Raw genomic sequence first — 13,079 nt, 5'->3', positions numbered from 1 at the left:
GTGCTCTTTGGAGAAAGCAAGTCACCGGAGGAAGAGAAGTGAAGGAGCACGTGCCACACTTCTGGGCAAAGCTGACAGATGGTTGGTGGGTCACAGATCCCCAGGTTTATGTGTGAGGTCTGGGCATCTCCCACGGTGAGCAAGGTCATATGAGTTGCACGTTATAGGTTAATAATTATATGGTTTATTTTAAAGTGTTAGAAGAACACACCCTGTCACTTCACGGGTATTACCACGTAAGACAAAGCTAGAGTAATAGCATATCTTAAAAATCACTTGACGTGAGGACAACAGTAGATAAATAATAGAATAGCTGTCTGCGTCTAAGGCCGAGCGGGTAATGAAGAGAGCTCGTTTTACATTAATTAATTCCTTGAATCCCCCCAATGAATTAGGCGCCCCTGAGGCATGGAAAGGTTAAACATAGCCAATACGTAGCCAAGCCAGAATTTGAACCCAGTCTGACTCAGGAGTCTGAGCTCTCATCTCTGCACTCCACTGCCTCTCGAAAATAAAATAACAGCACAAATAACAAAAGCCAAGCCCCCTTTGCCCTGGCAACCTGAGACCCAACTCCCCACATCACTGCACTAAGGACACCCAACTGGGCCCCACTCTGTGTTCAGGTATGTAAAGTGTGGTCAAGCACCTGGAGAGGCATCTTCAGAGGCAACAGGTGTTGGCCCGGATTTGCCACGTGACCTAGAGCCAGCCCCTCCTCCTCTCTGAGAGGTTGGCTTCCATGAACTCCCTCCCCCGTGTCACACCCGGTGCTGCTTCATGGAATCTGACCCTCTGCTTGGCTTCAGGCAGAGCTCCCAAGTTCTGTGATGCCGGCAGCATCTGATGCGGGGTGGGCTTCACAGCAGCGTCAGGGCCCAAGGACACCGCCTTCCATGGCCGCAGGTCGAGCAGAGCCTGACCAAATTCCAACAGCAGTGGAATATCCCTGAACAATTTAAGTAAGAGGGTAACATGATCAGATTGGGTTTTGACAATGTCCCTCAGGCCATTGGGTGGAGAACAGATTGGAGGGCAGCCAGGGTGGAATGGGAGAGAACAGGAAAACAGCTCTTAAAGATGTCCGGGCAAGAGACGGTTTGGACCACAGAGGCTGTGCTGGAGATATGAGCAGAGTCAAGAGATTGCAAGGTAAATCTGGGAGGGACTTAATTCCTTAAGTAGTGACTGGCTATGCAAGGAGATGTTCACGTTTCTGGCTTGCTGCCTGGGAGGGTGGTGACACCATCACCCTGTTGGAGGCTTGGCTGAGAACCTTTCCTCCCTGACAGAACATTCTAGGAAAAGCCTGGCAGATGCCTTCTTTACCTTGATAAGGAGAAGGCGTGGTCCAGGGGCACAGCTAACTGCTTCGTCCCTCACCATTACAGGGTGTAATGGGCTCTTTTTGGAGGGAGCGCAGGGCTCCACTCCCTGCCTACCAGTCGCATGCTTACAAACGCATGCAGCCGGCTCTGGAGGGACAGGCGCTAGGGCTCAGTGAGCCGGTCCTGCAGTCACATTTCCTGAATGTGGTTCTGAGCTTGCTGAGCAAGTGTGGTGTGGCCGACCTGTAGGCTGTCGGCTGCTGGCCCCCCGACGGGGGGTGAGGGGCAGTGAAGGAGGTATAAGGTGGTCCTGGGAGGGGAGCTCTCGCCTACCTTTGTGCACACTGGCGGAATATGGCTTGTTGCAAAATACGTTGTTTGCTCTGTAGCTTGAAAGTAAACGCCAACAAAGTAATTTTTGAAAAAGGAAGAAAAAAGAGGTCTGACCAGAAGGGTAGCCAGTTGAGAGGACCTTGGTTCAGCCTGGGGTTCAGGGTCAGGACTCAGCCTGGGTCAGTTTTGACCTCTGCACACAAGTGCACAGCTGTCGTACCCCCACACATACACTCTGCCAGCAGAAGCCCAGGCAGGAAAAGGCCCCACCACCGCAGGCCGCATCTGTCTGCCCTCATGGCTCCTGTGCGAACCAGGGGATGCTCCTCCTGCTCTTGCTTCTTGGGCTCCAGGTGTTGTGGAAATAGGTTGCCATGGTTCTGTCTCGTGTAATAGTAGAGAAGGGTCTCCAGGAGGGACCCTAGTTCAGATGTAACCTGAGGCTCAGTTTCTCCTCTACTAATGTCCCCCGCCCGAGCCATGCTTCCCCCTGCCTGGACCAGGACCTCAGGCAAAGGCAGTGCCCCTGCCTGCACAAGGCCTGAGCCAGCCAGTCCAGCAAGGGCATGCTCCCTTCTCTCCTTCCATCCATCCATCCATCCATCCATCCATCCATCCATCCATCCATCCATCCATCATTCCAGCATCTTACGCTGGCACTCCCAGAGGGCATAAGAATTTAATAAGACAAGATACCTGGATTTTGAGTATAAAGGAAGTTTTGTGAGGTTGTGGGGGAGCACATTGCCAAAGGCAGTGGGGAGCCATTGAAGGTTTTTGAGCAGGAGAGGGTCACGGCCCAATTTCTATTGTAGAACAGTCACTTTCCTGTGTGGAGAAGGAGGCCAGGATCAGGTGTTAGGGCCAGGAGGCTGTTGTGATGGGACCAGAGCCGCCTCTGTGGGGATGGTTTGGGCAAAGGGGCTCTTCTGCTCCAGATTGGCCTGTGTCACATGCCAGGTTCTTTGCTGCCTCAGTACCTTTATACACGCTGCTTTCTCTCTGGAATACTTCCCTGTGCGATCACAAAGCCCGCTCCTTCTCCTTCTTCTGGTCTCAGACTCAGAGAAGCCCTCCCTGGCCTATCTAGATAGTTACCCCTTGTTACTCTCTGTGAAAGCACCTCTTTCCTCTCCTTTACTTATCAAATTTACGAGCACATGTTAGTTGTTCCTTTTTGAGGACAGGGACCAAATCTGCTTTATTCACCAGTGTTTTACTGGCTGTCTAGCTCTGTGCTTGACATAAGTAGGCATCAGGAAATATTTATTGAACTAATGTATGAATGATTTAATTAATTAATAGAATGCCTAGATAATAACAGTCATCATAATACAGATATGAGATTGCCAGCACACCTGTACACTTACTTGATCCCTGAACAGTGTGAGTCTGAACTCGGCTTAAACGTGTTTGTTCAAAGTCAGCTGTATTTTCCATCCACGGTTGATAATCTATGTATGCAGAAGGCCAACTTAAGTTATACATGGATTTTCCACTGCACAGTGGTCGGCACCCCTAACTCTTGCTTTGTTCAAGGATCAACAGTATGTGCTTTCTAAGCACTGATCCTCGCAGCATCTGCCAAGACAGTAAGCCAGGAATTGTCCCCACGCAGCCTAGATAGAAATGATATTCTGAGTCGCGTCTTATCCATGCCCTCACTGATGGCAAGGCTGGGATTATGGGCGCATGTGCATTCCAGGCTGTCTCCCATGTCATTGCATTTCTTCTTCAGGCCCAGAGGACGTGGCCACCTTGAGGACTGACGCTGCTGCCTAACCACCAGCCAAATTAGATTACACGTCTCTTTGCCTTCCTCGTCATTATTTGTACCTTCCTGAGCATCACGGCCTGCCTCGTGTCTCACAGGGAGATGAGTCTGTCGTAGACGGCATGTGTAGACACTGAGGCAGCAAAGAGCTTGGCATATTCGTGGCTGGAGTGGGATGGGTGGGGAGATTTGTGGCTGGGTCTTACTCAGTTCTGAGTCCCCGTGGAGGGCCCAGAGCTCTGTGCACAGAGCATTTGTCAGTGGCTTGTGGCATTAATCAGGACCCTGGCCTATTCACTTGGCCTTTGCGGGACATGGAGCTCTAACCCTCTCTCTCCTCTGCTCTCACCCCAGCGCCTACACAGAGCCCTACAAGGTCTGTCCGGTCTCGGCAGCGACCCCCAAGGAGGACCTGACATCGGATGAAGAGCAGGGAAGCTCAGAGGAGGAGGACAGTGCTGCGAGAGACCCCAGCCTCCCCCACAAGGTAGGGGCCCCCCCAGGCCAGTGGGATGTGGCCGTGTCGGAGATGTGAAGGCGGAGAGAGGATGGTGAGGACCTGCGCCGTTCTCTCTCCGTGTGGAGGGGACTGTTGGCAAACAACAGAGCCGAAGCTGGATACAGAGGCTGAGTCACAGAGTAGCCGGGACGGCAGCTGTAGGACACATGGCAGCCATGGGGTCCTGTGTTGGTGATACAAGGGCGACTGCTCCTGCTCATGTCCTCTTGGGTTGGAGGACGTTTGGGGCTTCCCAGAGCCTTCGCTCGTGAAATGGAATAGAGCTGCTGGATTTGAATCAGGACAGACCTGTATTCTAATGACCTCAGGCCCCTGGGCCTCAGTTTCCTCATCTGCAAAGTGGGAATCATGAGGGTGAGATGAGTTAAGGGATGTGAATGAGTTTCCTTAACTGAGAACAGAGCTCTAGAATAAAAGTTGGTTCCCCCTACCCTGCAGTGAGCGATGAGGGGATGCGGCTGAGAGAAGGGCTGCTGTTTGTCTGGAGGCAGAGGGTGAACTGAGACCCAAGTCACAGTGGAGACCCAGGCCTTCATACGGGGCATCGGTGCGTGGTGGTAATTACAGCTGTCCCTCGGGATCCAGGGTGATTGGTTCCCGGAGACCCTGCCACACCGATACCAAAGCCCTTGGCTGCTGAAGTCCGTTGTATAAAACGGCACAGTGTTTGCATTAGGATACAGGAGGTTATGCCCACACGTCATTTCTTCTGCGTGGGTTCCGCGTAGTGCGCCACATGTGGCAAATGCAAGTTTTGCTTTTTGGAACTTGCTGTGTTTTTTTTTTAATATATTTTTGATCCGCAGTTGGTTGAATCCAAGGGACGGAGGGCCGACAGCATATATGTCGCTATTGGGTGCTCATGGTGGCGGGGCCCTGCTTCACTTCCATTCACTGATACGATCTCATCCCTTCCACACGCCGCTTCTAGGAGCCGACAATTGCTTCCCACATTTTACATTTGCAGAAACAGAGAGGCAAAGAACTTGTCCAGGGTCACACGGCTGCTATTCATTGTTACCCAGGAAGCATCATAGGCTGACGGGGGCCAGGAATGGAGACCCCGGGAGACCCCCCTGCTAGAAGAGGGGACAGGCTGGGAAGGTAGAGACCTGCTTGAAGGTCTCCACGCCCGCCCGTCTCCTGGGCCCCACTCTTGTCTGCCTGTGAGGGAGGAGTAGCTGGGCAGGCAGAGGAACAGGCGCCTCCTTCAGGCACTTGTCCTGTGTCTGTCGCCCACACTTTGTCATCTTCTCCTTCCCAGCCTGGGTAGCTATGGCACATCGATTAAAGATCATTCGTGGAGAAGCACTCACAGGAGTGCCTGGCACTTACCCAGCATTTTATAAATGGCCGTAGCTTTCATTTTGCTCTTATACCCTTGCTTTCTTTTAAAACTTCCTTTGTTGCTCCGTGCAGTCTTCTCACCGTTACGCAGTCAGGACTGTGGGGGGATGCAGGGGACTCTCCCACGTGGCTCCTCTCCCCTTCCCCTTCCGCTCTTGTCCCTGCTGTCCCTGCTTCTCCGTCTCTGGACAGTGAGCTCGCTGCTGGCACTGAATGCTTTGCATTTGTTATCTGTTTCACTCCTTACCCCAACTGCCAACGTCAGTACCATCGTCCCTGTTTTACAGCCGAGGACACATAGGTTCAGTGAAGTGAAATCACTTGCCCAAGGCCACCCTGCTAGTCATTGAAGAGGTCTGGACTCCAAAACGTGTCTGGCTGGCTCCAAGCCCAGTGCTCGTTTCTCACTGCAGTCCTGGGGGCCTCTTCTACCTCTGCACTCCTCCCTCCTCTCCCAGGAAGGAACTAGTGACTCCTTGGGGAGAAGGGAGGAGGTACCTGTTTAGAGACAGTTTTCGCCTTTCTGGGCATCCCTGGGGCCATGGAACCTGGGAACAGAAAGAGATAGTTGTCATTGAGGATGTGGTGCCCACTCTGAATCTGGAATCTGAATTGGCTCTGGGTACCAGGCCTAGAAGAAGTGAAAGGCTGATGGAACCGTGGGGCCTCCCATGTGGGACTTTCTGTGCTTTGGTCTCCCCCCTTGTGATGGCTTCTTAGCACAGTCAGCGAGTTCTCTGTTAATCCTTCCTTTGGAAAAACCCCATATCTTGTCCTCCAGCTGTGTTACCCCCGGCCAGTCACTTCCCATCACTCGGCCTCAGCTTCTCCATCTCTAAAATGGGAGCATTGAAAGTAACTGCTGGGCTGTGGGAGGGTTGAATGAGAATGCAGATAGAAAGTGCCGGCCACATAGTAGGGGCATATTAACTATCTGTTGTTTCTGAGTCTGGGAATCAGGGAGAGAGCAGGAAAAGGGAAGGTCTGGCCTGCCCAGAACCATTGTAAAGACATGAAGTCCTAGGCCGCTGGACATTTGTGGTTATCTGGGTCAGCTTCCCAGCCTTCTGGTCTCCAGGCCACAGCTTAGACACCCCTGCGAATAAGGAGCTTGCGAGAGGCAGGATAGCATAGAAAATGAGTTTCACACCCAGCTTCGCCGCTTGCTAGCTGAGTAATTTGAGCAACTTCTTAACCATTCTCTTTCTTAGTTTCCCCATCTGTGAAATTAAGAAAACAATCCTAGTACCTGCTTCGGGATAGTTATGAGAGTAAATAAGTCTGTGTAGACTTAGAACAACGCCTGACACACAGGAAAAGAACACACAGAGGTCAGAGCTTTGGGGTGGGCTGTGGCCAGGACAGGGGAGCAGCCTGCCCCAGGTCGGGCGGGACTCAGTAACGACGCCAAGGTCATGGGACTGAGGCAGCTCCTCCCTTGGACGGGCCCTCACGTAGTCCTTCCTGCTGGGGCCAGAGCCAGCCGCCAGCCAGGTGCAAGGCCTGCAGCGGGGGCCAGGGTCGGGGATGGGAGCACCTGTTCTTCTGAGCAGAGGGACAGTGCAGGTCTAGACTCCTCATGGCAGGTCACTCTCAGGAGCCCAGCCTTCTCCTCTACCCAACGGAGCTAAGTGTCCCTGCTCTGCCACCCCTCTCAGCCTTTCTGAGGAGGCTTTCCACATGTACCAATGTCAAAATTACCTTTAAAAATGGAGTTTTCATCACACAAGACATGCTGTGTACTAGGTTCTCCCTGTGAAATATGCAGTCATCGCCGGTGTAGGTTACGGTCCCTTGGAGCACTCCTTCCCGACCCCTGTGCCTCGTGGAGGTGGCTGTGGTGTGCCGTTTAGTGTGAATTTGTCCAGAACTTTCCCCCTGTGTTCACCTACATAAATCATTATGGTGGAGCATGGGTGGGTATTTGTGGAGTTGGTATTTTTCCATAAATCATAGCAAACTGTAAGAAACCTGTGTTCCTTCACTAGATTTGTAGAAATTTTCCCACATTGGTACAGACGAGTAGAGCTCTAACTTAGTTTTTCAGTGCTGCATAGAATTCCATGTCCCGGACAAGCTGTGGTTTGTTTCGCCATCTCACGGCTAAGGGACCTTTACAGTGTTTCTCACGTGTGTGCGTCACCAGCAGCCCTGCAGCGCCCCTGTGTACTCACCTCCTTAGACACGCGTGTGAGGTTTTCCTCTAGGGTAGATCCAAGGAGACGAGTGGATCAGAGAACAGGCACCTTTTCAATCTTTGTACCTGCTGCTAAGTCGACCCCCAGAAGCCCCTCCAGAGCACTGCCAGGCAGCCCTCAGTGTAGGAGAGTTCCCATTAGCCGGGCCTCAGAGCGTGGCCAGAGTGAGCGGTCTTTCCTGAATCGCTTTTGCTGTAGAAGTTTGGGAGGATGGGAGGTGGGGAGAAGAAGCATTTACTCCTGATTCTTTGTCTTCCACTGTGTCTAAAAATCCTATTTCTCCAAAAGGTAAAGACCTCTCCTCTCTGCCTCCTCCGTCCATCATGGGGAAAATGGGAACCAGATTTCCCATGTAACCACGGGAATAGGCCTAGAGGCAGATGTGAGTGATCAGAATTACCCCCCGCGCCTTGGGAGGCAGGTTTGGAGGTGGTGAGCCCCACCCTTCTTACAGTTTGATACGGTTTATGAAAAAATAAACAGAGGGTGGTGAGTCCCACCCTTCCCAGATGTTTTGGGGTGACCAAGTCAGGAAGGGAGAGAGTTTGGAGCAGGAGAGGAAGCTGAGCCAGCTGGTCCTCCCACGTGTGACCTCTCCCTCTCTTCCACTCATAGACACACAAAGGGTGTGGGCTGAAGGAAGGAGGGGGCAAAAAAGGAAAAGTGAGAAGGACTTAAAAATAGATCTAACTGTGAAAGGAGACATTCAAAGGCTGGCCGGCCTGTCGCTCCTCCCTGACAATAAACCTGGTTCTCAAACTAACGGGGACTTTGAAGCTAAATACCAGCTCCCCCGAGACCAGCCCAGGAGTGGCGGCCCCTCCTGCCTACGCCCTCCCTCGCCAGCATCCCATCATCGCCAGGTTTTCCTGACAAGCCCACCCCTGAGCCCGGGCAGAATTAGTGCTCTGACTTCTGGAACAGACTCTCCTACCATCACTCCCTCCCTGGTTCCCTATTTATGAAGGTCGTCTCTTCCCCGACTGCACCTGGGGGTTAGTCGGCCTGGCCTGCGCCTCTTTGCTGACCTTGTGCTCCCAGGCCTTGCACCTGTGGCCTTGCCCTGACCATCTGCCCAAGCTAAAGTGTCCATTTGAACCATGGTTGTTTCCATTGGGCCAGTCTCCAGCCTGGGTGAAGTGTCACCCTGTGCTTTTTCCCTGTCACAGACCTTGGAACCCACCTGTTTAGTTCTGCACGTTGGCTCTACTGCAAATGCTACTTCCCCTAGTCCTCAGGGAGGCCATTCTAGACTTGCATCAGCTTCGTCAGGCTGCAGCCTGTTCTTCCCAGAAAGCTACCGCTTCTCCTGTCAAACATGAATTCTCTCCCATCTGCATCTTCTTTCTATCCTCACTCAGTTTCTCCCCGTCCCTCCTCTTCTTCAACAGGAATTTATTTCTTTACTAAGTACTCACTGAGCACCTACTACGTGCCAGGCATCCTTGTAGGGTCTCCACATACAGCAGCCACAAGTCAGACCAGGTGCCTCTCTGCCCTGGTGGAGTTTACATCCTAGAGAAAAAGAGGAATAGTCAGCCAGAAAACTCCTGAGGTAGCTTAGGTGGCGAAAGTTCTGCAAAACAGCCGTAAAACAAAACAGACCATGGTGGTGGAGGACAGGGCACCAGGGGTGGGGGGATGGAGACTTAGGCAGGGAGGCTAAAGAAGGCCTTTTATCCCATTTTTAAAACATTACGTTAAAATACACATAATGTAACAGCTACAGTTTTAACCATTTTTAAGTGTCCAGTTTGGTGGCATTAAATACATTCACATTATTCTGCAACCATCCCCACTGTCCCATCTCCAGAAATCTTCCCAAACTAAACCTCTGTCCCCATTAAACACAACTCCCCATTCCCCCTCCCCCAGCCCCTGGCAACCACCATCTACTTTCTGTCTGACTGTTCTAGGGACCTCATAAAACTGTAATCATACAGTAGTTATACTTTGTGACTAGCTTATTTCACTTACCATAATCTCCTCAAGATTCATTCATTTTATAGCATGTCAGAATTTTTTTCCTTTTTTTTAAATAACTTTTTTAAATTGGGGAGTATTGGGGAACAGTGTGTTTCTCCAGGGCCCATCAGCTCCAAGTCGTTGTCCTTCAATCTAGTTGTGGAGGGCGCAGCTTAGCTCCAAGTCCAGTTGCCGTTTTCAATCTTTAGTTGCAGGAGGCGCAGCCCACCATCCCATGCGGGAATTAAACTGGCAACCATGATATTAAGAGCTCGCGCTCTAACCAACTGAGCCATCCAGCAGCCCCACTGTTTTTCTTTTTTAAGGCTGAATTATAGTCCACTGTTATGTATAGACCACATTTCACGTATCCATTCATCCATCAATGGATACTTGGGTTACTTCCATTTGGCTGTGTGAATAATGTTGCTATGAACGTGTGTGTACAGATATCTCTTCGAGACCCTGCCTTCAGTTCTCTTGGTATACACCCAGAATGGAATTTCTGGACCATGTGGTAATTCTATGTTTAATTTTTTGAGGAACCGCCATACCTATTTCCACAGTGGCTGCCCCATTTTACATTCCTATCAGCGATGCATAAGGACCCAGTTTCTAAGGGAATACTTTCTTGATGAGAAGGAAACCTTTGAGCAGGGAGCTGAATAGTGTGAAGGAGGAAGCAATGGGAAGACCTAGGGGCAGAGCGTTCCGGACAGAGCAGAGTGCAAAGGTGGGCCGCTGGGAATGACCTTCGGAGCTGGAAGCAAAGGAGGAGATGGGCAGGAGAAATTCTGTAGGACTTCTCTCAGCCCGCACACGTCCTCGTCTTCCCCAGGCTTCACCTCCCTCTGCTGTCATTCGCTCTGCAAGAGCCTCCCCAAACTCCATGAGCCAGGTTCCCCCCCCCCCCGTTCACCTCAGACCTGGGGCCTCAGCTTGGTGGTCTCCCCTCTTCCTTTGGTTTCTGAGGCTCTGTCCTCGCCTGCTTTTCTCCCTGCTTCTCCAACATCCTACTCTGCCTATGCTCCACACAAGGCATTTATTCCCCAAGGCCTGAGTTCCTGAGCCCTGCCTCTCATTTTGTGTCCATTGCTCAGGCTGCCTGTCCCAGACCCCCGGCAAGCCCTACTCCAATGTCACTCCCAGAGCTTCCCTTCTGGCCTGACCCTCTCTGCAGCCCCACACTCAGCTTCCAGCTGCCCTTTGGGGCCCTTCTTGGAAGCCCAGATTCAACACATCCCAAGGTGAACTTATCATCTTCCCACCCCACCCCCGGGCTGCTTCCCCTCTTGTGTTTGCTCTTCTGCTTCTTGGCACCAGACTTGAAAGACTATTGCCACATTTTCTTAATCATGGATCAAATGAAATTCAACAAATGCCTAAGCCTTTGGCCAGACATCATGAAGGATCCAAAAATGAGTTCTGTTTGTTCTTTAAACCCACCCCAGGGTCTTTGCACGTGTAGTTTCTTCCACTTGAAACACTCTTCCTGCCTTTTGCACAGCTGGCTACGGGTCTCAAGTTAAATGTCACCTCCTCAAAAGGCCTCCCCTGCTCACCTGCTGTATTTTGCTGTGGCATTCCTGTTTATTTCCTTCTTCATACTTATCTCAAGATGTGATTATATTCTTCATTTTTCTGCTTAGTTGCATACTGTTTGCCTTTCCCTGTCAGAATAGCTCCCAGGAGATTGGGGACCATGCTTGTCCTATTCACAGATGTGTCCTTACTGCCTGGCACAAAATGTAGTATTCAGTAAATGTCTTCGAATAAATGTCTTTGCATACATTAGACTCAGCTCCTGCCTTTCAGGAAGACAAACTTACTAGGTGCATGACAGTTAATAAAATGAAAACACTTGTTGGGTCCTATATAATTTACTTGGCATGGTGAGGGGCTGAGCTGGGTGCCAACCCTGCTCACTGGCTGCCCAGTAACCATGCAGAGGGTGCAGTATTCAGTACAGTAACACAGAGAGACGCTCCAAGGCAGTGTGAGCAGAGGAAGAAGAGAGACACAGATTCTTAGAACATACCGGATGGGAGAGAACGGGGGTTCCGAGACCCGGGAGGTGTCCTGGCTACCCTCATGGCTCACACCCCTTGTTTAGAACCCGGGAAGGCTTGGGGGCTGTCGGGAGCCGATGGGCTGGGCTGGGAACAGTGAGGATGCCCTGGCCCTGAGTGAGCTTGTTTGGTGGCCGATTTCCGCTCTGTGAAGTCTCAGACCAGCCCCTTGCCCCATGGTTTGGATTTGGGCCTGAGTCATCTTCACCTTCGCTGTGTCCTGGATGTTTTGGCGGCCACTGTCTGTACGTAGTTCACAGCCCTCCTGGGGGACCAGCAGCACCCCGGCCCCACCCCAGACCTGCCGAATCCAGACCTGCCTGTTGGGAGGATCCCTAGTGATTCCCATGCTCATTGAAGTGGGAACTCTGGTCTACGTGTATCAGCCATCCAGGCCATAATCAAGCACTTCCAGGGCCTTTTGCTCTCAGAGATGCCAGGAAATAAACTCATGGGGTCCCTGACCACGGGGAACTTACAGTCGAATTGTAGAATGAAAAAGCTCACATAATCTCGAACTTTACATTTATGTTTTATGCACTTTTCTGAATGTTATGTCTCACCATTCAAAACAAAGGCAGCCCATGAGATGGAAATGTTGTGGGGCAACCTTAGTGTGCTCAGCTGTGTGAGCCAAACCCTGAGCAGTGTAAGGGTCCAAGGCTTAGGAGTCGGCAATCAAGGAGGCTTCCAGGAGGAGGTGAGGCCTGAGTTCTCCTTGAAGGAGAATAGGACATACTTAAGTGGAAAGGGGAAGGAGGGTATACAGGAGGCTAAATGGACAGCACAAGGCATGGAATCCAGCCTTGACTGGCTTCTTGAGGTCATGGCAGTTCCTTTTACTCAAATTGAAGTGAGATGGTCAGGGCAGGAAGAGTGTCTCCTAGGAGCCACTTACTGGCCTTTTCCTGCTGTCAAACTGCGAGCTTGCCAGTCACAATCAGAATCACTCTAGGTTCGACATGTGACCTAGAGAGACTTACTGAGACTGTAGGGGATTCTGGGCACAGAGACCTGCAAGAGTGAAAAAGCCAGGAAGTGGGGGAAAACAGGGTGAACTTCAGAATAAAATTGAGTTCCCCGGGGCATGGAGGAATGCAGGAGAGGTGCCTGGAGGGGTCTTTAGCCGAAGTCACATAGAGTGGGCCTTACTTGTACCTCAGGGTGCTCGTCTGTAAAACGGAGATGGTAAAAACAGTACCTACTGCACGTGCTGTTGGGAGGATTCAGTGAGCTGATCCGTGTAAAAGCTTAGAGCCACACTTAGCTCATACGAAGTGGTCACTCGTGCTAGCCGTTACGGTAGTAAGCAGATGTCATTCTTATTCCTGGTTTACAGATGGCGGTGCAGAGAAGAGAAATAACTTGTCCAAGGGCATAGGGAGAGGAAGGGCTAGAGCCCAGGATTTGAGGCCAGGTCTTCTGATCCCAGAGCACAGGCCCTCAGCATCACGCTAGATGACAAGCTTTTCCTGTAGGTGCTGGAGAGCCACGGGAGCCACTCAGGGCTGCAGGTGACAGCAGAAGGCAGCCACCATCACAGGG

The 13,079-nt window shown here is 51.4% G+C and overlaps 1 protein-coding gene across 2 annotated transcripts in view; it reads left to right on the top strand.

Moving 5' to 3' along the window:
• Positions 1-13,079, top strand: part of FGD5 (FYVE, RhoGEF and PH domain containing 5) — a 107,075-nt gene that overhangs the window by 44,026 nt on the left and 49,970 nt on the right. For both annotated transcript variants that reach the window (XM_081071659.1, XM_081071660.1), the window contains exon 3: positions 3,790-3,922. In XM_081071659.1, the coding sequence (XP_080927785.1) occupies positions 3,790-3,922 (133 nt within the window). The remainder of the gene's footprint in view (positions 1-3,789; positions 3,923-13,079) is intronic.

The sequence above is a fragment of the Rhinolophus hipposideros genome, assembly GCF_964194185.1.
Source record: "Rhinolophus hipposideros genome assembly, chromosome: 14".
In the NCBI taxonomy this organism is placed as follows: domain Eukaryota; kingdom Metazoa; phylum Chordata; class Mammalia; order Chiroptera; family Rhinolophidae; genus Rhinolophus; species Rhinolophus hipposideros.
Note: the sequence above shows the minus strand (reverse complement) of the source record. Positions and strands in the feature narration are given on the sequence as shown.